The sequence below is a fragment of the Opisthocomus hoazin genome, chromosome 4 (genome assembly GCF_030867145.1).
Source record: "Opisthocomus hoazin isolate bOpiHoa1 chromosome 4, bOpiHoa1.hap1, whole genome shotgun sequence".
Taxonomy (NCBI): domain Eukaryota; kingdom Metazoa; phylum Chordata; class Aves; order Opisthocomiformes; family Opisthocomidae; genus Opisthocomus; species Opisthocomus hoazin.
In genome coordinates this window covers 33,475,454-33,501,450 of record NC_134417.1, presented here as the reverse complement: position 1 = coordinate 33,501,450, position 25,997 = coordinate 33,475,454, and the positions used below count along the sequence as shown (strand labels likewise).

At 43.9% G+C, this 25,997-nt stretch overlaps 1 protein-coding gene across 1 annotated transcript in view; it reads left to right on the top strand.

Annotated features, from left to right (window-relative positions):
- CNTNAP2 (contactin associated protein 2) overlaps positions 1–24,892 on the top strand; it is a 1,116,355-nt gene extending 1,091,463 nt beyond the window's left edge. The window contains exons 23-24 of the mRNA XM_075418555.1: positions 12,228–12,299; positions 14,078–24,892. Coding sequence (XP_075274670.1) covers positions 12,228–12,299; positions 14,078–14,277 — 272 coding nt within the window. The 3' untranslated portion in view covers positions 14,278–24,892. The remainder of the gene's footprint in view (positions 1–12,227; positions 12,300–14,077) is intronic.
- The last annotated feature ends 1,105 nt before the right edge of the window (positions 24,893–25,997 follow it).

Here is a 25,997-nt window from a genome sequence, read left to right as displayed (position 1 = left end):
TCACGTGGTTTAAATCTCATCTAGTGACATACTCATCCTGATTCACCTTTCAAGTTAAGTGTAGATTTGTACCTTTGCTTCTCAATTACTGTGGAATTAAACACTGAAGATTGAAAAATGTTGTAGGGGGGGATCAAAGATAAGTGTCTAAATAGGACAGGTACACCAGACGGCAAATGTAATGATCCTTTTACCTCTAAACCGCAGCGCTGGATCAGACCTTGTGGATAATTACTAGGTGTTAAGCAGGTTCCGCCTGACGGGTGACCTACATGAAATGTTTGCCATAAACTCTTCTGTGCAGCTACTGCATGGACACCTCCTGCTAGCTGCAAAACATTTTGGGTGCCTTAGCAGAGAGGCTGAGGAGAAAAATCGTAAAGTCGTACATCGGTCACTTGCAGTTGAAACCCTTAGAGACAAGCGCAGGGATTTATCAGCAAGAAGCCTTGCTGATTTGCTCCGCAGACAAATGGGCCATACAGCGTCTCGATTCATTGTCTTGCACTTTCTATTAGCCTTGAATTCACGTATATTTCACATTTACAATATTAGTTCTTTGTCAATTCATCATTGTAAAAAAGCCACTTCCCTTCCTCTCCACCCCTGGCTGCCATTTTGCCATGCTACTGGGACATTGTCTTAAACCATTACCTCGTTCAGCTTATGAGTATTCTTACAACACTTAGCCTTTTCCTGTTGCTATGGCAATCCTTTCTTGGTCGTGATGAAGCGCAGGAATTCAACAAGTCATTCTTTCCTAGAATGTGGCTTTCTGGTGATTTAAAAAAAGAAGTTAATAATCAAACCCAGGCAGATAGTCAGTATAGTTCCCTTCCGGTGTTTTCCTCCCATCCGTATGATCTCAATTCATGTCAGACAATCCAATTTGCCTTGGTTATGTCAAGAGGAGTGTAGAGAGGAGACAGAAAAGAGCCTGATCAATTACCGTATTATTTAAAAATGACATTTCCTACCTTTACATATTGTCTAAACCCAGCGATTTACCTGGCCAGCATACATTTCAAAACAACGTTAGCGTGCATTTTAATATCTATACTGGAGCATATGTAAAAAAAAAAAAAGCTAATCGCCAAGAGGTCTTTTAATATCTCTCAGTTCAAATTAGTGAAGATGTATGTCACTGAGAACTGACACCTTGCTCATTGTAGAGAAGCAAACAAAAGCCCAAACAGGTGATTATTTTTGTAGTAAATAAACTCCCACACCTAAATTGCCTCATACTTCAAATCAGAAGATGCATATTATTGGGGCGGGATTGTTCAGTTTGTGGGTGTTTTTGTCGAAGGGAAAGGTTCTGCAGTTTACTAATGACGTTTCACTTCCAAACTTTTCTTGTTTACATGAAAAAGATAAAAGAAACCTACTAGATGTATCTACCTCTCCATTTTAGGCAAAATGTGCTCCAGCTTGCCAAACTACCCGATCTTGAATTTAGTAAAAGCACGAGGTACCAGAAGAGGCAAGGTACATATAACAGCTGACAAACCATGCTTTAGCACCTCTAAGCTGCCGTGGCACTATGCAGCCGCAAGATGCGGTTATTCTATGAACAGAACGGCATCGAGAGTACTTAATGCAGGATTTAGCTAAATCCATATTAGCTTCAACATACTAAAAATTAAATGGAGCAGGATTAAATGCTACGTCTGCAGTGTTCTTCCAAGACTTTTCTCTGACCGTACATATCCAACCCTAAAAACTTTGGTTTTGTAGAAGGTGAAAGGCCTTGCCTTTTAAGAATCAACAGCTTACTTGGAAACCCATATTGAGCACGTCTGGCAAAAACATTGTATGAGGACGTGCAGCACTGTCATCAAGATTAAAACAGCTGCCTGCAGGATTAACTCCCTTTCTGTGACAAATTCATCCTTTAACAAGTGATGGCAGGAGAGAGTGGGAGGGCTGAATACTGGCTATATGATCCATGCTCACCTAATTGGACAACTCATTATCTGTGTCAAGCGAAAGACAGCAGTCGATTTCTGGCCTAAGAGAAAGTGTCACTCGTGTGTTACTGGTGACAGTGCTGAAGGTCACCTTCCGGATTCAGACGCCATTCCACCCTCTGAGCACTGGTACCCATATCTCAGAGGACAGAGTGGCACCATCTGAGGAGAAGCTGTGTCAGACATGCACTGGTACGGATGTGGCTACGGAAACGGGAAATAGCTCTCGCCCTTGTCGAGGGCTTGTTATAAATGGCGCAGTGGGAAGGATCAAAGGCGTTACTTGCTGGCGGGCAGTGATTCAGCCCTCAGAATGGCCTTAGATTACAACACACAGACAGATGTGTCCTTTCCTGGCCACAGATGTTGAAAAAGTCTGTAGACATCAGTGAATCCAACAGCAGGAGGATTAAAGTCAAAGGTAAAGTGTGACCCAGCGCTCGTTGTCTCCTCTAAGGGATGGCCAAGGAGCAAGGTCACTTCTCTGGGCTTCCTGCAAGGGGCAAGCAAGTCGGGCAGGCTGGACAGAAGAGGGGCACCGCTTTTGTTCGTGATGCAGCCCTACACATCTAGATTTGATCTCCTAGGTGCTAGCAAAATCAGAAATGGATGTGAAGGCAGCTGCTGGAATAAAATGGTGCTCCTCCTTTTTCAAGGGTAGAAAACAGGATTAGTTACCTGTACTGCAATCAGAGAATGATGCCAGATTCTCTCTTTGAAGTTACTGATCACTCAAGGTGGTTCGGGTTTTTTTAATTAACGTAACACGCATACATTGGGAGGCTCTGTGTCTGCCTGTAGACTAGTTAAACATTTGTCCTTTCTGTACAAGAGATGGAAGATGCACTTGTGACTTGCCCTGCGGGCCAACAGATTCTTTGGCTGCCAGATTTTGGTGTATTTCTGTGATCAAATTTCCTCTGCTATTCTTCTAGTATAAATATTGTCTCAGAAGTCCATGGCTTTGACCTAAATTGTTTTCAAACAGGAAGGTGGCATTTATTTCAGACACTCGGGGATTAAGTCTGGCAGAAACTCATAGCTCAGTTTCTAAGCACCCAGCGTCTCTTGCAGGCACAAAGGTAAGTGGTAAACATTGAGATGCAACAGTTTATATTTTTCTGCTCCCCGTCGAGCAGCTGACTAGGAAGAGCATCTGTCTGAAATTTGGCACAATCAGTGCTTCATCCTTAACGGGCTTAATTATGGTGCTTGAATTACTGTAAATCTGTCTATTGATTGGGAAGAAAAATGCCCCCTTCAGCCTCATCTAGTTCCTTCACACAATTATGCATAGCTTTCTCTTATCTTTAAGAACATATAATTTCAGTGTGAAATTTCTGACACTCTGTCTAGTGTCTGAGACAGCTGACAGACTGCCAAGCTTGTAAATTCTTTTGGCATTCATTGAGAGACAAGCATTGTAGCTATTTTGTAAGCGGTGATTTACATGTTAATGATGCTACCTAAGATCAAGACAAGAAGGTGGTAATACTAAAAAAAGAGTGTTTTCCATCCTCTGCAAAGACTGTATTTTTTCCACAAGTACTAACTTTAACTAGGAACATGGGGATGGCATAAATTAGGAAAAAATGGAGTAAAAATAGGAAGCATTTAGGTGGCTGAGCACTTCACATGACTGCCTTCTTTTTCCTTTCCTTAGGCTGAAAAGCACTTTGCTTCCTGTACAAGAAGTATTTGAGGCTACAGTCAGGTCATTACAGCTATTAAAGTTTATTTTAGATTTAAACTCTCCAGTCTGACCCATTGCTCATCCCAGTCCAAGGCTTGCTTTCTTCGTAAGTGTATGAACGCTAAAAGTGCAGAACCTCATCTTGTTGTTCATATCCTGGCTGTGAGAAGCCCTTGCTTCCAATGACCTTAATAAATGGAGTCATCACCTTTGTTTTTTCTCCTTTTCTGTAGCTATCATAAGTTTACAGGCTTGTTTGGTATTCTTGTTCGTTGGGTTGGGCTTTTTATTTTGGGGGTTTTTTTGTTCCTTTCAAGAATTCCATGTGGGTCCATTATCAGCTATTAGCTATATACAGCTAGGCTTTGATCAGCACTTGACTTTACTGTTCCTTTGAGAGCACCAAAGCATTTCGTATTCTGCATTAATTGTAAAAGGAAGTATTTGTTTGTCTTGCTTAACAGGTGAAATGTAAGAACTGCTCATAAAATTTTCATGAAAGTGATAGCTTAGGCCAGCATGACTAATACACTAGCAGTTCTTGTCTGGAGTCATAGTGAGACCCAGTTTCAGACAGATGTTACTACCAGGAATTAAAAGACAGATGAGTTTAGGTCTTTGGTAGACAGGAGTGCTCTGATATGCTGCAAATCAATTGGAAATTTGGCAAAGCAAATGTTCAAAATACTACTTCTGAGGCAGAACTTGCCAAAGTTCAAACTGCAGATGAAGAGAATCCAAAAGTGATCCTAAACGTCTGCTCTCCTTTTAAAATAAGGAAGAAAATTCTGTAGTATACAAGTACCAGTAACTAAATTTAAAAAGGATTTTGATACTGCCTTCCCACTACTTTTTACAATTACTTGCTTCTGTGCAAAAGAAAGTGGAAAAGTTACTCTTGGGAAATGACCAGAAAAAGGGCAAAGCAGGGGAGGATCATCTCAGCCCTCCCAACCAACCGTGCAGGAATGTGTTCCCTGTTCCGTATTTCATCCAGGATTGATTTGGGGAGGTAAGCTGCAAGGATGGGTCTCCTAATAAAGCACAAGTTTTTCTGTCCCTTTGCTAGGAAGATTGTGTTTTAAGACCGAAAGAAAGAATATTGTACTGCCCTCTCAGAGCAAGCCATTCATAAAACTCCATTTCCTCCTCTGCTTCAGAGTCTGGGCGGCAAAGTTCACCCGCAGAAGGAAATTCCAGGGCTAGTAACACAGTCGGTTCAGAGACAACTCTCTTGACTGACTGCGTTGTGGACTGTGGTGTATAGTGGTGAGAATCTGCATTTTCCCAGTTGATTGACCCTGGAGCGTTCAGTGAATTTTCCCTCCATCGTTGGCACTTCCATTGTTCACTCCAGAGTTCATGTGTTTTTTAACAGAAACATCCAACTACTCCTCCTTCTCTAACCACCACTTTCCTACACAGGCATTTGCAGACAGAAGGCCTGTTCAGAGGACAAGGTTTCTATTAATCCACAATTTCAGAGGATTTTCTAATTTATACTCATTTCACACTGGAATAAAAGACACAATTGGAGAATCTTCACACCAAAAATGTAAAAACACGGGTTTTGTGTGTTCTGTCATCTCTGTGCATGTCTCTCTCAGCAGAGCTCACCAGTAACTGTCAGTGAAAGCACTTGAGATTCAGCGAAAAATTCGGGGGGGGGGGGGGGGGGGGGCGGGTGGTAAGCAGCACTTGAGAATGTTCTGTTAGACCAAAAACACACCTGACAAAACTTAGTTTAAATAATTGGTCCAGATAGCAGTAATGTGTTGGAGGACTCTCTTGTCATTTATGAAGGTTTTTTTCTGGTTTTGTTTCCTCCCTACCCCTCGAAGCCAAGAAGGCTGCATAGGATTGAAAAAATTAGTGGATTTTGATCCAGTGTTGAGAATTTCATGTTCCAAATAATTTGCATTATTGGCAACAAAGAGAAGAAGATGACATTTTTAAAGTGAGAAGGCCTCATTTTTCCTCTAAGCTGCATGTCTGTTCTGGTAGTTTCGGAATTGCTATGTGGCTGTACTTTTTCCAATATCGTGGAACTCGCACCAAAAAAATCGTGAAGTCTGTGACTGTGAAGACTTCTATTTCCATAAAGACAGAAAAATGGTTCATATTAGGAATATACTTGTAACCCTCTAACACTACAGTTGAGTGCCGTTATGTAGTTGATGTTTTAGCATCACTAAAAATTGAGGTTGTAGTGATTGACCCCGTATAGCATGCTAGAATGAAAATGACCTTTTACAAACAATGTGATTAATAATATATTTTAAATATTTTGTGGCTGGGTAGGTGTGGGTATTTTTTTTTTAACTTGGGAGTATTTAGTATTAAAAACAATTTCAGATAATTTCTCAGTATTATACTTAAGCTGATGTTAGTGGGACTTTAATTAAACTCTGTTAACAGAGCTTAATGTTAAACAGTCCTCCCTCAGAATCTGCACTCAGATGCCTAGAAAGGCAGGAGCAGGGGTAGTTTTCCTCCTTTCTCTGTTTTCAGCTTGGAAAGTAGGAAAAAAAAATAGATGTATTCATTAAAAAAAACAAATTAGGAACTTTGCCCTGGCAGCATAAAAAGACACAGCATTTTTAATACAGCTTCAGATTTTTTTCTTCTTTTTCTGAACTGCTGTAGTTTAGTTGTCGTGGGAGCTCTTTGTAGGGCCCCACTTGGGAGGAGGGCAGTGGGTGGGACGGGCACAGGCAGAGGGATGAGCAAGAAGGGGCAGCTGGAGTCCACAGGCTGTGATGTTCACCTTTGATGTTGGCTGTGTGATGGAGTCGTTTGCTCCTACTCCATCATTTCTGTGCACGTGTTCAGAGTTTCTCTTCTAATCCAGTCCCTTCAGGAAGGGGAGTTTGACTGTGACTGCACATTAGTTTCTCCTATTAAGAGTCGAGCGATTAGTTTCTGTGTTTACAGTCTGTAATAAAGAGTGCTCTGTAATTTAAAACAGTAGCAGTGTGGTCTCGCCTGACTGGCGGGGTTGACATCATTTGACAAGATGCAACCAGAGAGCTTGCTTTTGTTTTCCTCTGTCATGGTCCTGTGGAGAAATGTATGACTGAGTGGATCTAGTGTCAAGCGCTTTCTCAAAATCCTAAGGTGTCGAGGAGTGTTTGCTCCCTTCGCAAGCTCAATTTGTGGGTGCCTGGCTGCAAAACAGCTTTAGCGAGAAGGAATGATAATTCTCATCTTTGCTTTTATTTTTTTCTCTAATCAATGTCTGAATTGCTGGGGGTTTTATATACCTTGCGATCATCAGATCCAGTTCTTCGGGTTGCTTCTTTAGTTCATATTTATGTGATAACACAGCTGGTCTTAATCATGGGAGAATACCTCTCAAAATTGTGGACATCTGTAAAGCTGAAAGGTCACAGCAGCCTCGCCACATCTGTTAGTTCTAGGCTGAACAAACTTAGTTTCTAGCATTTCACAGGTTTCATCCACCGTTTGTTTTAGACCTGTGATCACTCCCACCCTTCCATTTTTGGAGCAAACCTAAACTGTGTTTTCCTTTGTAGCGTAGTGTATTTTAACCAAGACTTGCCTCCTCAGTAACAAAGTTCAGTTAAAAAAATTGCTTCCAGTGGCTTATATATATGTAACAGTCCTGGTAGTGTATGTCAAAATGCGATTTGCCTTTTACTTTGTCATTCTCAGTGCAGCTCTCTATCTGAAAAGCCTCCCCATTTGGTGCTGGTTTCACCCTTGACTTCACTGAACAGCCTTTTGCTCATTGCTCTGCCCACACGCACTTGCTGGACCACTTTTCTACTTTAACAGGGTCTTTTCACATTTCAATTCTGTGAATTTGGAGAAGGCTTTTATGTGGGATTCATTGTAAAAACTCTCCCTCTGAAAATGACAGATGCAAAATCACGCCTACTATAATGAAGCAAAATTATCATTCACTCTGTTAAATCAACCACATCTGTCCCCTTTAATGTCTAATCCTAATTATGGTCTGTTTATCCGTTCCCATCTCCCCTTTCCATTCAGTGAGTGCTGCTGTATTGCTGGCTGTGGCAATGCCCATGCTGAGTGTGCCGGGTGATGGTAGGTGTCCTGCATTTTTGTGGTCATCTGAAGTTTCAAATGGCATTAAAATAATGGCCAAGACATGGATTTTGCTTGCAGTCGGTCTTTAATTGCTCGTTTAGGTGCTGCAAAGTTCCTTTAACCCCATTTACCCTGAGACTAATAACAGAAATTTGAGAAGTGCAAAACCTAAGTTCAAACTGTAGATGTACTCTGTGGTGATTGAAACTGTGGTCTCATGAACAGCAGCCTGCGAAGGAAGGAGAACGCAAAGGATGCGCTGTCCTTTTACGTAAGTTAGCTTCAGGATGATGGTGTGTGAAGCAAACCCGGTGGCCTGCTGCGGGAGCACAGGGTGCAAAGAACAGTGTCACCCAGCTTGGATTCTGGAAGGGAACCAGATGAAGCGGTGCTCTTAAGCCACAGATGAGCTTAGCATTTCCTGGTACAGTTCGATCCGTCCCTCCACTAGCTGTAGGTTTTAGGAAAATCTCTTTGGTGTGTCCTGACAGCAAACTGTTGGCTCCGTGCCACAGCTGCGGGAGCAGAGGATTTCAGGGAACTGGCAGCACATCTCTTGGACCAGTATCTAACTGTTTTCCAGGATAGAATAAAAGCTCTTTGCTCTGTTCTGCGTGTTTTGATTCACACCAGTGAGACCCTGGCTGCTCAGAGAAACCTAGGGAAGATTCATAAAAAGCTCCTGAGGTAAAGAAACCTTTCCAGTACAGTGCCCAAACCAGACGGGAATCGGCTGTTCGAAAGCAGCTTTGGTAGACCAGGTGATGAAAGAAAACTGAATGGCCCTATCCATGTCCTCAGCCAACAGTTCGGTAGCACAGCAGACCAAAACTCCTGCAGTATCCTCCCCACACCCACCTTAGCTGACGTTCACAACCCACTTGCTGTCCACATGGGCTTCGCAGGGTGAATCCACAGAGGAACTGCAGCTCCATGGCACCTGCTCACTGTGGGCAAGTCATGACCTGAAGCTGTCGAGGTACAAGTATGAGGCAGTGCGAAAGGGCTTGCGGAGACATATAGCTGGAATTAATGTCACAGTGATAATGGAAGAATCTGAATAGGGAAGAGGTGTTCCAGCTGCAACAGAGAAATGGATGCACAGACTCGTCCATTAGCAACTCAGCCTGTACTTCATCTGCATATTATAGCCATGCAAGCTAGTTATTATATCGCTGTGATTTAGATTCCCATGAAACATGAGAGTCACTAGTAACAATATTAATTTTATCTGACCGGGCATTTTAAAACGTTTTAGGAATTACTCTTTACAACCTGTGAACAGCGTTTTATGGTCTTCTGTGCTTTTACCAGAGCATCAGTATTACTGCTGCCCATTTGTCAGCCTGTTCTAACATGTTCCTTCCTCGTTTATTTCCTCAATTTCAGCAGTGATGGAAGAAGGAATCTCATTAGTTGTCTTCTTGACAAAGTTGCTTAATATTGCCGAGGAATGTGACCATAGTAAGGTCAGAGACAAATCACCACATGTTTCAGTGACATAACTGCTATATGAAATACCTGCACTTAATGCCTGTCGGTGGCACTACTTTGTTGTTAAGCTCACCTTGGAGGCTCAAGGAATGTGCCCTCGTAAGTTCTCTTCTGCCTAATTGCTGTAGCAGGAGTTATCCTTCTGCAGTTCTTAGACCCCTGGTCTGTAGCTATTTCTGATTGTCTGAGAAGCTACTGCTGCCCAGAGAATTTCAAGGGAACTTCCACCTGAAAAAGAAGGAAGTTCTTTTCTTCTTCTTCTATCTATCTGCAGTAATACATTCAATAAAAAACTGATGTAGACACTTCTGCAGCAAAAGGTATTCTATAACCCCACATTTGGCTGAGATTTTAGATACAATTTTTCAGTTTAAAAAAACCCATAATATAAAGGCAGATCTGCTGACACAAGAGTAACAGAACAGGAATTCATGAATCATGGCGATAATATCTGGCAACACTGCCGTAGGTGCTTTAAAAAAAGATTCATGAACATTTAACCTCCGTGTTTCACTGCCGCGCCCCTGGTTCTCCAGCAGTTGCAGCAGCGCACAACTTACCCAGTCTGATGGTGAACTCTTGTTGAAGTAGGTTGTCTCCTGCACCCAGACACATGTTCCCATTCCCTTTTTGTCAGAGATGAGAGTCTCAGAGTGGGTCACATCTGCTTGTTGATCCAATGGACATCTCCTCCTGAGTGTGTACGGTGAATAGATGCAACAGAAAGCAGCTTTGGATGGAGGCGTTGGAGCCAGTCCTAGCAGCAGCTCTCAGACAAGATCAAGGACGTAGCTTCACATCATGCTTTGTGTTCTTCATTATCCTGCAGCGTGCTTCAGTGGCTGTTGAACATCGTAAGCCATGGTCTTCTATCTGCCAGGAACCCCTTGTAGCATAGCCGTTGTGATGTGGCAGCTCGGGAGGGATTGTGCTGCCATGAAAGCAGCCTTCCTCTTTCTTCACACTTCACTAGTGCCGTGGTCCTCAAAACAACCTTGCAAAAGAAGATAAAATATACTATTCAGTTGTAAGGGAAGGGGGAACTGTGACCATTGCTGATTTTAAGATTTCTTGTGTGGGGGGACAAGAGAGGAAGTCCAAACCAAGTGACAAGTGGTAGGACTCGTTAACTGCCTGTGGTGCTGCTCCTGTGTCTAGGGGCCTCCTTTTGGGTTGGAATGGCAGAGACCAATTTCCTTGCAATTTGGCAGATGGATGCTTTTCTACGTAGTGTTATTTGGCTTTAGAATTTTCTCTGAGGTGCAGGGAGGGCAGGTTTAAAGTTAGAGCTTGCTTTCCCGCTGCCAGCCCTTCCCTTTCGGCGCTGCAAGGTTAGTATTGTGGGCCCTGTGCCAGAATGTCTCTGTAGGAAATATTCATAGTCCTGCACAGTAAGGTTCTTCTTTGGAGCAAAATCCGCCAATACCGCATCAGGTATTTATTTGTCTTTAATGTTTTTTAGCCTGGTTTGTTTCACGGACGTGCAGAAATGCTGTTTTCAGAAGCCAGACCACCAACGAATGTCAGAGGCACGAGTGCTGCTGGCCATAACTGCTGGCCAGGCCCCCTCCGCTGAGCCCTGAGGAATGCTCTCTTGTTTGTCCTGCAGGTGACCAGCCATAAACTAGCTGCTTAACACACAGCTGGTCCAGCTCTCCCCCAGAGCAGGCACATAGAAGGCTGCTCTAGCCCCAGACCTCTGCTCAGGCCATGTGGTGAGCTGAAGCCATTCATGCTTTTGCACAGCTGCTTCACGATACGAAAGGAACTTTATTATGGATTTTACTCCATGCGAACAGAAAGCCAGTTGGATTCCCTTAGCCTGTTTTTGCGTGTAGTGAATCACTGGCCTGTAAAGGCAACTGCTTACTTTAATACAATATCACCTAATCCATCAAGCAAGGAAAATACAGCTGGGTTTTAAACACTGACGTAAGAAGTAATTAATATCTTTGATTATTTTAACTGTCCCCAGTCAGACTTCTAACAACATTTCCTCTGTTTCAAAATCAATGCCATGGTCCCGTGGCGAAGAAGGGAGTGATTGCAATCACTCCCCTAGCTCCCTGGGCTCGCTTAGTCGCTGCAGTGTCTAGTTGCTATGTCTGACTAGAATGAAAATGTTGACGGTAGGTTTTGTTGATGAGATTGCCTTTGAAAAGCCTCTGTGATGTTTTCTGGAGGTGAAAAGACCACTGTCCAAATTCTGCTTTAAACCTGTACGGCTTCATCCAGCTCTGCTGCAAGGACTCCCTCCATTTTAGGGCACTGGTACATCTGGCTGTGTTTCCTCTCCTCACCTGGCTGCCAGAGGCTCTCCTCTCCCGCAGGCTCTCCTGGCCCCCAGGCCTCAGCTCCTCCAACTCGCTGCCTTGCGTCTTAGCTCCAAAGCACCTGCAGCAGTGGCTAAGCCACACTGGGCTTCCTCCTAGAGCAGCGAAGGTGCTGGCACGTGCTCCTGTGGGTAACTGCTCCATCGCTCTGACCAACAGAAGATGCAGCCCCTCGCTTACCGTAGGCTGTGCAGCAGCAAAAGGGGTGGCAGCTCTGCTTTCAAAGAGCTGGCAGTTGTACCCGGTGGCGGTCACTAAATCCCGGAAACTTCTGAAGCCTTGCAGGGATAGCAGTGACAGAGGCAAAAATCTCCTTAATAATATGTACAACCACACGCGTTTGAAAGAAAATTTTTGTTTGGTTTTGTGCTAAAGAAACTTACTGAATTTATCTTAGTACTGATGACCTCCTCTGTACTAACAGCAATGCTTACAGAGGGTAACCTCCTTTATTTTATTTTTATTTTTGTTAAGAGGAGCAGGCAAGAAGTACCGAGGGATTAGATAATAGTGAAAGATTTTTTTTCTTTTTTTTTCTTCTTTAGGTAAATATCTAGGGATGACAAATTTCTTTAAATTGTATCTGAGGATATTGGATGTATTTCTGTACTGTGTGAAGTTTCACTGCTATTGCAACATGAATCTTTAATTCCTTATTTGCAGCCAGCGCTGATTTCCCATACAACGGTCAAGCTATAGGAGATGGAGTTAACAGAAACTCTGCCATTATTGGAGGTAGGAGACATGTTCACTTTTCTAAGATACTTTGCAGTAGGACAGTGATGGCTGACTTGCAGCTGGGAACGTATTCAAGCTGCTTACTAAGAGCTGACTGGGGGAAAACTGCACCCGAACAAAGTTAAACAGAAATTTGTGTGAGTCCACTCAGCAGGCGCGTTGTCCTCTTGAAATGGTTTGTTCTCACTTCGTTTGCCCCCTCAGATTCAGTTTTAACCAAATCAAAATGCTGATATTCATAATCCACATATTAAGCATCCAAGTGGGGAGCTACCCTGCAGTAGTTAGTTATGTGAACAGAGCGGATTATTTATATGAAATGGCAAGAACACTTTTGCAGTCACAGCAGATTCAGCGTGAATCTATGTCAAACGCTATTAGCTCTTGACAAAAATCCCTCATGATCCTGCCGTGTTTTTTAGGGGCCAAGTTCTGCTGTAACTTATGTGCCACAGAGTCGAATTCAGCGTGATAGGTGATGTGCAGTAATCCCAAAATTGGACCTTTGAATTAGCATTCTGTTGAAGACATTCTGGCCAGCTGCCTCCAGAAATATGGATCCTGGTTAATTTTGTGCACACGTGCAGTTTTCTTGCTCTGTCCTGAAGTATGCAAGTGATGCACCAGAACTCTGATGGGAAAAATTTGCCACTGCATCAGATTCTGAAGGCATATTTAAAAAAAAATTTGTAAAGATCAGTCTGATAGCTTTCAGTCGGTTCTAAATGCATATAAAATGGCATACTGGCGGTGCGTTTTGTCTTGTAAAGCAACACTGAGTGTAGTAGTACCTGCAGGCTAATGGAATTTCTTGTTTCTTTTCCATCGCCCCCTCACGGGTCTGTGTTTCCATATCCAGGTTTAGATTAGTTGCTTTCATTTTGATTTGCTATGTGATTTTTCCTTTTTAATTTATATTTTTATCACTACTTAAAACTTTTCCTTAATACGTTGAAACCTTACAATACTGTAAGGATAGCATTGTATTCCTCGGAAAAATTCAGGCCATACCTGAACAGCCTGGCTGTCCAACGCATCAGTTAACAAAAGTGGCATAACATAATTCTGGCTGATTACAAGATTTTTTTAACTGGAAAATTTTATAATGTCTTCATCTGGAAGATCTTCATGCCTATAGAGAAGGGCCGAAAAAGGAACGGTGCTGTTTTAGCGCATAGTTACTTATGCAGAAGAGGGTAAGATATATGAGACTTCTCCATCACAGGGCTCGAACCCCAAATAGACCATTGCAGGAGAGCAATTAAGGTTAGGTCTGATGATAACTCAGTTACACCTGTAATTATGTGGAGCCAGTGCCTAGCGAGTCGAGCGAGCCAACAGTGAGCCAAGCCAATTTTCAAGGACGTGTTGAGGGGCTGTGGTAGATCCGTACGGCCGTTGGCTGGAAAGTATACATGGGTGACTGCATCCTGTAAGAGCTGCACAGGCCATGACAGATGACCATTTCACCCCTGCGTTTTGGGAACGCTCGGCACCCTCTGTCTCGCAATCAGCAAAGCTCGCCTTCTGTAAGTAGATCTTAATGTTGAAGCTCGCCTACGGGATGAAAGTCACTAGCAGACTCCACTCGGTGACATTTTGTACACAGCGAAAGCTATGTATAAATATTAGAGTCGTGGAACCGATTAAATACGGTGATGTTGAACTGCCCAGGTAGCTTCGGCTCAGCTCGGGGGAGTGGTGGGATCCTTTCTTTGTGTCAGAATCTGGTGTTCTCCTCGCCAGTGGCATCTTTTCTTTCTTCCTCTGTGTAGGCGTCATCGCAGTGGTGATCTTCACCATTCTCTGCACCTTGGTGTTCCTCATCCGCTACATGTTTCGCCACAAGGGAACCTACCACACCAACGAGGCCAAAGGGGCAGAGTCAGCCGAGAGCGCCGACGCCGCCATCATGAACAATGACCCCAACTTCACAGAGACCATCGACGAGAGCAAGAAGGAATGGCTTATCTAAGCCCACGGGGACGGGGCCTGGGGTGGGATGTGAGCTGGGCCAGGGTGGGACTGGGATGACTCGTGCAGTGGGGAGAGAACACTCTGCGTCGGACGCTTGAGCACACGTACAGTAAAAAGATCAGCACAACTGGAGGAGCAAGTGACAGGAAAATACTGCTGAGACTGGAGGAACAAAAAATCCCAAGCATTTAAGAAAAAATACTTTTTAATACTTATTTACAGCAAATTGCCCCTTCTGTATCCAAACAACTACAACAAAGAGCAGTTTTGCAGCTTCAGCATTGGTTAAAATTTTCAAGAATACCTGTCTATTTCTGTATGTGTTTAGAGGTGTTGTGGATACCCGCAACGAGAAACGGGGCTGTTTTTTTACCTTTTTTAAAAGCTGTTTAAAACATGGGTAGTTCTGTCCTGAGAACAAGCGGCAGACCTTTCTTCCCGGTGTTGTGTTCCTTCATGGCTGACCACTTCCCCACAGGTGCCCTCAGCCCTGCCCCTTGACCATATCACCGTTCATTTTGGTGGCATTGAACCGGGGCTTCGGGGCTGGGGGTGGGCTGGGGGGATGAGGATTAATGCAAATCATGCTGGTTTTCAACAGGTCATCAGCCCTTGCCAACCCTGGCAGGATCCGTCACCTTGACCCAGGCACTTCGTTGATTGCATACAGTTCTCATCAGCAATGTAAAAGTATTGTTATTATGATTACTACTACTACCAGAGAGGACGATCGTAAAGCACAGGAAGCTTTGGGGGGTTTTTTTATTATTATTATTTAGTTGATCTCTGAGGGAGGATGATGCTGTGTGAGTCTGTAGACCTAGTAGTCCGTTCCTGTGTCTTTGGCTGTGGCACTGGTGACCCAAGGCGCGTGCCAGTTTAAACTCAGCTCTGCCTGTGGCATATTGGCATATCTCGTACTTAGGCGTAAGCATTGTAGTAGGGAATTAGAGCCAGACTTTGTTTGCTTCTGTTTCTTTTTTTATGGCTGTCGCAGAAATATTCGTACAGCTCCAGTCAGTGCATTTGAACCCATGGGCTTCACATAATACTTTTTTTCCCAACTCTAGCGTAGCAATTTATTCTTTCAATCCTTTCTTTCAGTCCCTTTGCAAGGAAAGCCTCTGCTGGCAGTGTTGCAGAGGGAAGGTGAGGCGAAGAAGGCTTGGAAGCTCTGCCCGGAGAGCACATGGGAAACACTCAGCGCGCAGTGGCGACTTACTTTTCAGTACAGAGATTTACCGGAGCTATTTTGCTGTCTGCGGTGAGGCTTTTTTTAAGAGTAACAAGGCTAATGCCAAGTTGCAGCATTGCACCCCTTGCCCCCTCTCAGGCCAGGGACGTTGTAGGTGTCAGCTGAGAAGCTGGCAGGCAGCCTGTAGGAAAGGCAAAGGGGCAGCCTGAAGGAAGACCTAATATCCTTTGATGACAATAATGTAGCTTTAGCTACGTTTGAGGAGTGTGGTTCTCCAGGGGTCTGATTTGGTAGGGATTTAAGGGCTTACTGGACAGCTTCTGCAGTGGAAGAGAATGAAGGCAGGCATGTATTGCAGGGCATTTGCTGCGTGCTAAAAGAACAGCAAAAATACCAAGAATTTCCCTTTAAAAGTATTTCTGCTCATGACAGATTTGCTTTATCTCTAATATTGCTGGGTTTAGTATACACAGATTTAATCCGTTGTTCTCTACAAGAAAGATGTGTTTTTCACCCAAATCTTCAATTTACTACGCTGAGCAGTGGTGGCATCTTTAATTTCCTGATTTCTTTGGCTATATCGATGCTTTAAAATGAAAAAAAAAAAAAAAAAGAAAAAATCATGGAGGGGGAAGAAAATATTGGAGTCTTACCAGGCAAGAAATTTATAAGCACAATTTGTCAGACAGAAAAGGCCAGATAGATTGGGTTTTAGGGATGGTAGCCTGAAGTCCTCTTCTGGGTTCCTTGAACACAGATACCAGAGCAAATCAAACCCATTGGTTTCTTCTGTTTATGGATTTGGAATTAGCATATTAAAAAGTTGCCAATTTCAAGAAAAAGACTGTTTCTCAGGTAACATTATGTGGCAGAGGGGTTCGGGTAGGCATAAAAATCACCTCTGTCACTCTTGTGCTCTGTAGTCTTTTGCCTTGCCTCCAGTATTAACCTCTCCCTCTCATGTTTAATCAAGCAGATGAGTCCTTATTCTTGTTTATTCTTGTTTAATCATCGGTGTAAGAGAAGTCTCCACCCCTTGGAGAGTATCAGCATGGGATGGATCTCGCCTGCACCACCAACTGTTCAACATAGCAATCACAGATGGCTTTGTAGGATTGAAAAGGCATTCTCTTTTCTGTATTGTTTCACATTTAATTTGATTTTAAGGGTGGTTGAGTCCACTCTGAAAAAACATCCTTGCCTGCCACTTCAAGTTACTGAGAGAAGTGAATACAGCGTCATTTGCATAGACTGGGATTTGGTTTGCAGCACAAAGTTACTTACTAATCTGAGCTTAATGTCTGGGAGGAGGATCAGATTTACGTATCCTGAGAAACTAGAGTCCTCTGCTGCTGCATGTGGGAGAGACAGGCTTAGCAGCCACAGTGCAAATTTGCCAAATGCCTCGGTGTGGCACTGGAGGGGAAAGACGGTTCGGTCTCTGTGTATGACTGAGTCCTTGGTGAAGTCAGGGACAGTTGTCTGGGTTGTGGTAGCGAGGCCTCTGATATCTAGTCACTGATTTTTCTGTAAGATTACCACCTGATCTCCCACAACCCTGTAAGCAAGAATTTCTGGAAAACAACCTTTGACCATTGCACAAGCGACAGTTGTAAATTAGTGTCTTGAATTTGAAAAATAAATTTCTGACATCAAGTTGCAAGCATCCGCATCTCTCCATTGACTGGACACCGTGGACCGCTTTATGTGAAGTTCATTAGTGCTGTGTTAAAACGTTGATAATCTTCAATCTCGTCATTATGCTTGCGATACAGTCACTTTCATAACTCTAGGAACTTTCAGTTACTAGAATTCTTATTTCTTCTTAAATTGGACCAGAGACATGGTGTTGTAGACTAGCAGCTGGTCTCTGTGTAGGCATTTGGTGACTGTAGGTGGATTCCTGCCTGTCTGCTTTGTATTTTGTTGTTGAGAATGGTGTGCGTTTAATTATAGGCAGTGGTCGTGAAGCAGCCTAGCAGGGAAGCAGGAGCAGAGTCAGAGAAGTAGGTTGTATATTTTGCTAGCACTACATCCATTCTGAGGATTTCTTTCTCTTAGTGGAGGTTGAAACAATATCCATAGTTACTTCACCCACACTTACTTGTGCCAAAAATCCATGTCGTTTGACAGGTACTACCCATACGCCTGTAGTGGGAAAATCTGTTGGAGGGGAGAGTGGATCCTGCTTTTATAAAACTCTGTGCTTTCCCCAAAGACTGTTAAAACAATCAGTCTCTTCTCACCTCTTTGTAGCTGCTTCACCTACTTGAACTGTGCAGGAAAAGGTAGCTCCTTGTACTGGCTGGGGAACTGGAGTGACCCAGTTGTGTTTCTAAAAGGCTCGTTCCTGATTCCGCGGGAATCGACAGCAAAACTGCTGCCAGTGGTGGGGAGAGCAGGGCTGGGCTGGCGGCTGGGGCTCGCAGTCGTAGTGAAATAATGTGAGCGAGATTTCGGATCCTCGTTCACAACACACACAGGCCACCAGGCAATGAGTTGTGGCGCTCCAAAGAGCCAAAATGGTGGAAAACTGATCCTGACATCAACCCAGCCTGAAGGGGAAACTCACAATCAGTCTTGCGGGTGTTGAATCAAGCCTTTCACACACTGCTTATTCCATATTGACTGACAGAAAATTCAGATGTATTAAATAGGAATATGTATCTTTAACTGGTACTGGAGCACTTCTGCTTTCTATTTTTCTTGTCTTGAACGTGACCTATATCTTTTATATCTCTTCCAGCAATTGCCACTTCAGAGGTATGGCAGCATTTTAATATCGTGCTCTAGGTAGCATGATCTGTGTGAAAGGACAGTCATAAATATTCTAGTAAGACTGCCAAAGCAGTGGTGTATATGTACAAGTTTATTGTAGTGATAAGAATTCAGCTTAAGAGTCTAGTAAATAATTACATTTTAATTAAAACAATGTCCTTTAATGGCAGATGCGTCTAATTTCCAGGATATCTGTTGGAACGTGAAGCTATCTCAGTTTGACAAGCAATAGCTTTTAATGCAGTTTCTCCCTCGAACGATTTTACATTCCAGCAAGCGTGGTGATCCTGAAAGGGTGTCATTATTGAAAAGCAGAACCCAAATTCTGTTAATCAGAATTCATGATCCATCCTAGAGAAATGAAACAGAAGCCTTGCCTTCTAAAAGCAACAGCATGTACATGAGAATGAACGAAGGACAGCGTGTATGTACGCCTAATATCTTCTGTGAATGTCTTTTAACTAAAGTTCTATTAGAAACCAGATTGGTAAATAAAAAAAAAAAAAAAGAAGAAGTTTTAATTACTCAAACAGCCGTTTCCTCGCGCTTTGTGTATTCTGATCATTGTCTGTATTTTTTCCTTCTCTAGTACCAGGAAAGCAGTTTGGAAAGGAGAGAAGTTGGAAAGGCCTCTTAAGAAAAGACCCACAGTACATGAAAACAAAGCCTTCAGAACACAGTTACACATAAGAAGAGAGGGTGCTTAAACCAGGGAGGATTTAGTGAAGTGCAATTAAGTTCCTCCGGAGTCAGGCAGCACTGATGACCTGTTACGGAGGAGAATCCCAGGCAGTGTAAAGCTCTACTTGTTGAAGCGGGACAAGGGTCTGAGCTAAGGGTTTTCATTTCATTTAATTTCATTGAAATTAAATGTCTGCCTTTCTGGGGTTTTTCCCTTTTTGATCACTTTGCAGACGGCAGCAAGCAGTCTGCCGTCAGTTCTGCTGACGTTTGTTACTGCAGGCTCTGTGGCAGTGCCAGTTCCACGAGAGCTGCACATGACAAATGGCGGAGTGGGGGGTCGCTTGCTTCCTTTCCTACCCGAGCTCTGTCCTGTCCTTTATGAACATGAGCCTTTGATTGACGTCGTCGAGGAACACGTATGCCCAGCTCAACAGACTTGCGTCTGTACCTTTGAATGAACTACCTGATCGGGCTTCAAGAAGTCTTCGTGATGTGAAGCGTTTTATAAAAGAACCGTGTTAAGTGCACTTGAATGGGAGAGCGGGAAATCTAGGCAAAGAAGCGTCAGCGCGACGGCCCCCCCGAGTCCGCGGGACGGTGCTCGTCCCAGCCTGCCGCTCTGTCCACGGTGTGAACTGCCTTAACCACTGCCCCGAAGCCCCGGCCTCGCCCATGGCCTTAACTTACTCTGTGGGACAGAATAGCGGCAACGGCCCGTTGTGATGCCTCGTGGCCGTGTTCTTGACTGTTCGTCGGCACTGACTGTTGTAACCCCTAGGAGGAGAGCAACGCTTTCTGCATGAATGTTTTTCATTCATATAGGAAAGCCCTAGAACAAAGAGACGGGAGCGAAGGGTCGAGTTTAAAGCCCTGCTGGTACTGGTACAGCGTGACACGGAGAGGAGTCTTCGCTCCCTGCTGTCACGCCGTGCGTTTCACTGCAGCGGGTGCGCACGTGCAGCGCTGAAATCTCAGGATATTCGAGATGCCAGGTCTGCAGCTCTTGGGTAGTTACTGCCGTGATGTGGGCGTACGGCGCAGAACTGGCTTCCAGTCCCGGAGTCTGCAGTGCTGGCGATATCATTCAGTCTGGAAATTACGCGCAGGTTTGGAGATAGACTTTGCCCTGCAGTAGTAGGCGCGTATGGTGCCTTCGATGAGATCAGACTTGGACCTGCTTACCAAAATGCATTTATTTAACAATCTCTAACACAGTTCTTTCAACACCTTATTTAACTTTCACATATAAGCAGACGTCTTCCTGAAGCAATATGCTCAAAACCCTGATTATGCCAACAATTAAGAACCAGGAAGAAAAGTGGCCAATTCATGGCTTCTTTACAAAAGAAGTTTTTTTAAAAAGTCACTTTGTGTAAAAAAAGAAATGTTTGATGTCAACAGGTTCTTTCACAGAGAATTGTTTCTTTTGACTAGTTTTCTATTTTCAGAACATCATATAAGAGAAATTAAGCAATTGTTCCTCCTGATATAAAGCACAACCAGAACTGCTTCTGTGCAAAGGGGGTAAGACATACTCTGCAAATACACATAGAATCAAGTAACAAATTTAGTGCATCCCGTTCCTTCTGTGAAGCAGCAGCTCCCAGTAATGTCTACTTATGCTCCCACTGCTATTTTTTGCTTAATGGAAAGATGTCGGGATTAAACAACAAATGCAAGGGAAAAGTGTGTGCCCTTTGCTTTACCACAGATTAATGTTCTTTCTTGGTATGCAATAGGGTAACAGGGAATAGCAAATTGTTATTTCCTTAGATTTCATAGCATTCATTCTGCTTTCTCCAAGGGTCAGAGATGTGCTATGACCATAGGAATTATTAGAACGGAGAGGCATTTATACTGATAATATTAAACAGCTAGCATTCTGGATTCTAGCAAGGGCTGCTCTAAGAAATTCTTACGTACCCAAAACCCACGTCAAGGCAGGTAGATGACATTTTCTGATGAGTAAGAAAAATAAATTACTGGACTGACACTAGAGCAGAAACCGTTTGAAGGAATGTTTAGCATGCTGAACAGCAAACTGCCAGAAAAAGTTTCTGCTTACCCTCCAGTTAGGGATTTGGGGTAGGTACAGTGCTGCAGCTAGTCATATACCACCATGTGCGCATTGCCTGTTTGGCCAAAACATTTGAGCTTCTCCCATCTTTCACACGCTTCGAAACAGGCTGTTGCAAGAATACAGCTGAAGACCTGAAACTTCAGCAAGCTGCTCTAGGCTGCTGGTGAGAGCACAGAATCACCCGCCCCAAGCTCTTCTTCTACCTGCTGGTCTGTCCTTGCTCAGAAGACAGTGCTCTCAAAGAAGATGTGTTGCTGCCTGTCCCTGTCTGTTCTCCCCTTTCCCCATTTACAGAGCAGTAGAACAGCCCAGGTTGGAAGGGACCTCAGAGGATCTCCTGTTCCAACCTTTCATGGGAAATGGAGCCTAGAAGAGATTATCTAGCACGCCGTCACGTCAACATATTTTTCCCATTGACTCATTTCAGGGCTGTAGGCTATCAACAGGCTCTTGTTTAAGACAGATTGAAAGAGTCACTGGAGCAAGTCAACAAACGCCTGAATCAGCCAGAAAGCAATAACTTTAGGTGACTCAAGTTAGGTGGAAGCAGGCTTCATCGGGGAAATTTCCAGCCTAACAGCTCTCCTACTTTTAGTCATGGCTTTGGTTAGCAGTGGAGCAACCAGCCAAGTCTGTGTATTATTTTTTTAAAGCCATGTGGAGGTACGCAAGATAAATAAACTTGGCTGAATAAACACAAGGTAGCCATCCCCTGTATCCTAGTATTTATTCTCTAAACTGCACATCTTCATGCTTACGGTTTGTGTGTCACTGAAGCAGTCTGACCTTGGCACAGTCACAAGCTGGCCCAACAGCCCCGTACTGCTTTGTCTTAAAACCCCCTGTTAGGGAAATGTTTAAAAATAAATCTGTGGTTTGCCATCATAAAGCACTGCCCTGTATTGGGATGGTATCAGCGGGTAGTTATAGTTTATTTCTGTTATAAAATCAAGGTCCGTCTGCAGTTTTCTTGTGTAACTTGCACTAGCGAGACCTTTATCCCTGAAACATCAATGGCTGCAACAGGGCGACATGGCGAAGAGAAATTCCCTTTGGTGCACACCCTGAAACACAACGTGAAGTGCTTTTTGTTAAAACAGTTCCTGCTACAGGAGTGGGATCTCTGTACGCATCGATCGTCTCCTTTCCAAACCCCCTACCCACCCCTCCGAGGCCAGCGTAGAAAGAAACTGCCTGAGAGTTCGGGGGGTTTTTTCCCCATCTCTTCTGCTTCTTTAGAAATGATCCCTCTCATTGAGAAGTTCATCACCTTTCACTGCCATGGTCTGTGAACTCCTTCCCAGCAATGAATGCTTGCTGCTTGGACCAGAGTGACCTCTGTCACCTTCCTGAAAGGTGGCTGCTGGAGTCGGAAAGTTGTGTGCCACTAAATCCCTGCCATCTGTCACATTTGCAGCTGGTTTTTATCTCTTTGTAGTACTCACCAACTGAAGGTAAAAGTGTGGTTTCTGCCATCTGCAGCATTATTTTACAGCTTGTTTGTATTTGTTCCAAAATCACAGCACGGTCTGCCAAAGAGAATCTGAAAGCGAGGCAGCTGCCCCTCATCCCATTAAGCCATAATTCTATACTCACTTTCTTTTGCTTGGTCCAGATTTTCCCAGGAGATACCAACACTAAAATAAATGCCTAGCAAAACCCAGCTTTTATTTTCCTCAGGGCCGTAAAATGTTGGAATTAACCCTCAGCCATCCCTTTCCCTTGTGCTTTTGTGGCAAGTGTACAAGGCCACTGGTGGCCTCCAAAGGAGGACACAAAAACAGTGCCATTATAGAAGCCTCTCGTGGTTTTAGTCCCTTGGAGTTTTAAGGGTCCAGCTCAACAGGGGCAACGTCAGCACTCTTACAGATTTCCATTATTAGCATATCGAAGAAGATGCTCAACATTGGTTCCTCAGTTTTGTTTGTGTTTGACCAGCATCTCAGAGAAAAAAATGCTTCTATACTTGGAGTACCTGAAATATTATACTCACCCCGTTGCACCTCCTGCACTGTGTCTGATCTTTTGACTCTTCATCTAGGTAGGATAAAGGGATCAGAGTCACTTGAATAAAGAAGGCTAAGGCATCACTTGATTCCCGTTAACCCTTTGAAGCGGGGGAACTGGCTTGCCACAAAGCTGCCTTGCGGGCTCGATCTCACTCACACACTGGTAAGGAGGATCTTTTATTTTGCTCTGCTCTTCGGTGGATCAAGGCCCATCAATGAGCTGGGCAAGGGTCCCATAAAATACTTTCAGTCCTAGTGAACCGAACCATGCGTTGAGCAGCCCGAGTCCGGGGAGTCCCTCTGGTACAGCAGCATGATTTGGCACAGTGTTCCTGAAAGGCTTCAGCTCCTTGACAGCCCTGCGACCCCATTTGGCTAGCGCTAATTAACAGAAGCCTGCTGGACATGATCTGTACTGACTTAATCCTACATGTGGATGCCAACCCTAACTAAGAGCACTTCATTTCATGGGAATTAAATAGATTTCCCCCCCAACCATGGAGTGCTTGGGATGTGCTCAAGCTCGTCTGAAGCTTCTTACTGACATATATAAATAGAGATATAGAGATAAATAGATATTTTTATGGAGATGTTTTATAAGTGGCCTTTGCTTTGTGCATGGTAATTATTGCCAAACTCTCGTTATTTAGAAGCTCCAGAGTGGCTGGTTCTGCTGTTTAGAAAGCAAGCAGCTGTCTCTGTTGCAAGGGAGACTTCGGGTGCGGGCTTGGATTTTGGTTATTATTATTCAGCTATAATTTGCATGGTTTGGATTTGAGTTTTGTCTCAGTGTCTTTTTTTTTTTTTTCCCCCCTCATCGGTTCTCTGGCAGGGACACATTGGGCTCAAGCAGGAACTGATTTCTCTGTCTTTGAGAGATGGATCAAAGCCATCGGTGCTGTATAAGGCTTCAGAAACACCTGCCTTGCACAGCCCATGATCTTGATCAGTGTGAGGGCCTCAAAACACAGTTTCTTTAGCAAACTGTTGGGGTTTTCACAGTTCACTGAGGTGCTCCTATTTCTCGAGCTTTGCTTGGCAAGATGGCAAGCTAGCAAGAGCTGGGCTATGGTTACAGCCTCGTGAGCAAGACAAGGGGTCAGCAGAGGCTAGGACACGGATGAAGGTTCAGAAGTAGATTCATAAACATAGAAGCAGCAAAATTGGTACTGAGGCAGGTCATTTTACTTCCTCTTTTCTTTTACTCCTTCTTTTTGGATACTCTCTGTTTGTAAGCCACGTCTGCGTAACGCGTCTCTACCGGCCAGCCAGCTCTCAGTAACCTGGGCTCTTGGTCAGAGGTAGAAATGCAGCCGTGCTTTCCTGTCGATGTGGTTCCTGCTGCTGCGGAGCAGGCTGTACCCAGGAAAGGCCCAAGGCCATCAGCTGTCAGGACAGCGAAACCAGCTTCTCGCCCCTTCCCTCCACGTCAGGTGGAAAGCCAACCCCAGGGTTATGTGCCTACAAAGCTGGCCGAGTTTCCTGGCAGGTGAACCAAGACCTTGTTTGTTTGCAGTTCTTCTAGCCCACAGGTTTCTTTCTCGAGCACAATTTTCCCATGGGAAGCATAACCAGGATACAAAGGTTACCCGATTTAAACAAAAATATGTATATTAAAAAAAAAAATCCTAATCTGAAATGATAGTGTATCTGAGATTCCTCTGTTACAGACATTTAGTCTACAGATTTATGGCTACATTTGCTATGTTATGCTTGAATAAATATATAATTCGTTGAAATACACAAGACTGATAAAAGTAATATGATCTCTTTAAGGAGAATAAACTGTTTGTAAATTTATAAAGAGTATAATCTGTTAGGCCTTATTTGAAGTATGTACTGTGGTTTGGTAAAAGTACAACATTAAAAGAGCCTTGCCAGATGAGGACTGGCGTGGTTTGTTTTTTTTTTCTGTGTGTGCATGTATGGTTGCTTTTGAGTAATTGAAATCTTCATTTAACAAAAAAAAAAAAAAAAAAAAAGCTCTGCAGGCTGGGTGTGTAAAAGCCTGAGATGAGGTGCAGAATGCTCTTCGGATTGCTGTGTACAGTGGCTCCAGGGAGGGGACGGGTGAATCAGTTTTCCTGAATAATTTAGATCCAATTTTGTTTGGAAACAAATGTGGCTGGTAGTACCACTGGCTGGCTGGAGGTTTTTAAAGGAGGATTTGATAAATAAGAATTCAGACTAATGCTGCCACTGCACATCCAACTGGTGTTTATTTAATGGGGAAAAGATCTAGGGAAGCTTTAGGGCCCTTCAGAGCAAGAGCTAGAGTGCCACCGGCACCATTCTGTGATTCTGTGAACCAGGCACCAGCCCAGGGCACTGTCAGGGCGCTGCACCTCGTCTCCAACAGGCAGGCCAGCAGCAGATTTCACAAGCCCCCCATAAAGCCAACTCTTTGGCTGGTGTTAGGGCTTGCAGACCTAACAAGGTGCTTCGTTACAGCCCAGAACAGATTTCTAGACTGCTCTCCTTCCACCTTCCCAGTTTCTCCCATTTGTAAAGTCTGCAGGGACTCTTTCATGCTGGCAGAAAGAAGAATTACTCTGATGCATTGCAGTACATTGCAATAAATTGCATTGACTCCCCCCCCCCCCGCCCTCTTTTTCTCCCCCTTCTGCTTCTCGTACAATTGATTTCGGGACCAAGCACGCAATCACAATTCACTCACAGTGTCACAGCAGGGACCAAATTACCTAAGGAAAAGGGCTGGGTAAAAAAATACGAACGATTTGGTTGTACAGCAGGAGCACCCATCATTCTTCTGTCATCGGGGCTGCATCAGGCAAGAGCGGGTCTCACCTGGGAACCATAAATCAGGTAACACCGTCTGGCTTTGGTCACGGGGGCATTCCAACACCAGCTGCTTTCACACCTTCAGTCTACTCGCTTGAAATTATTGAATGCTTGCGTTTGCCCATAATTTTGTATGGCTTTGCCCCTCACCCTAAGAGAGAATTCCGTGA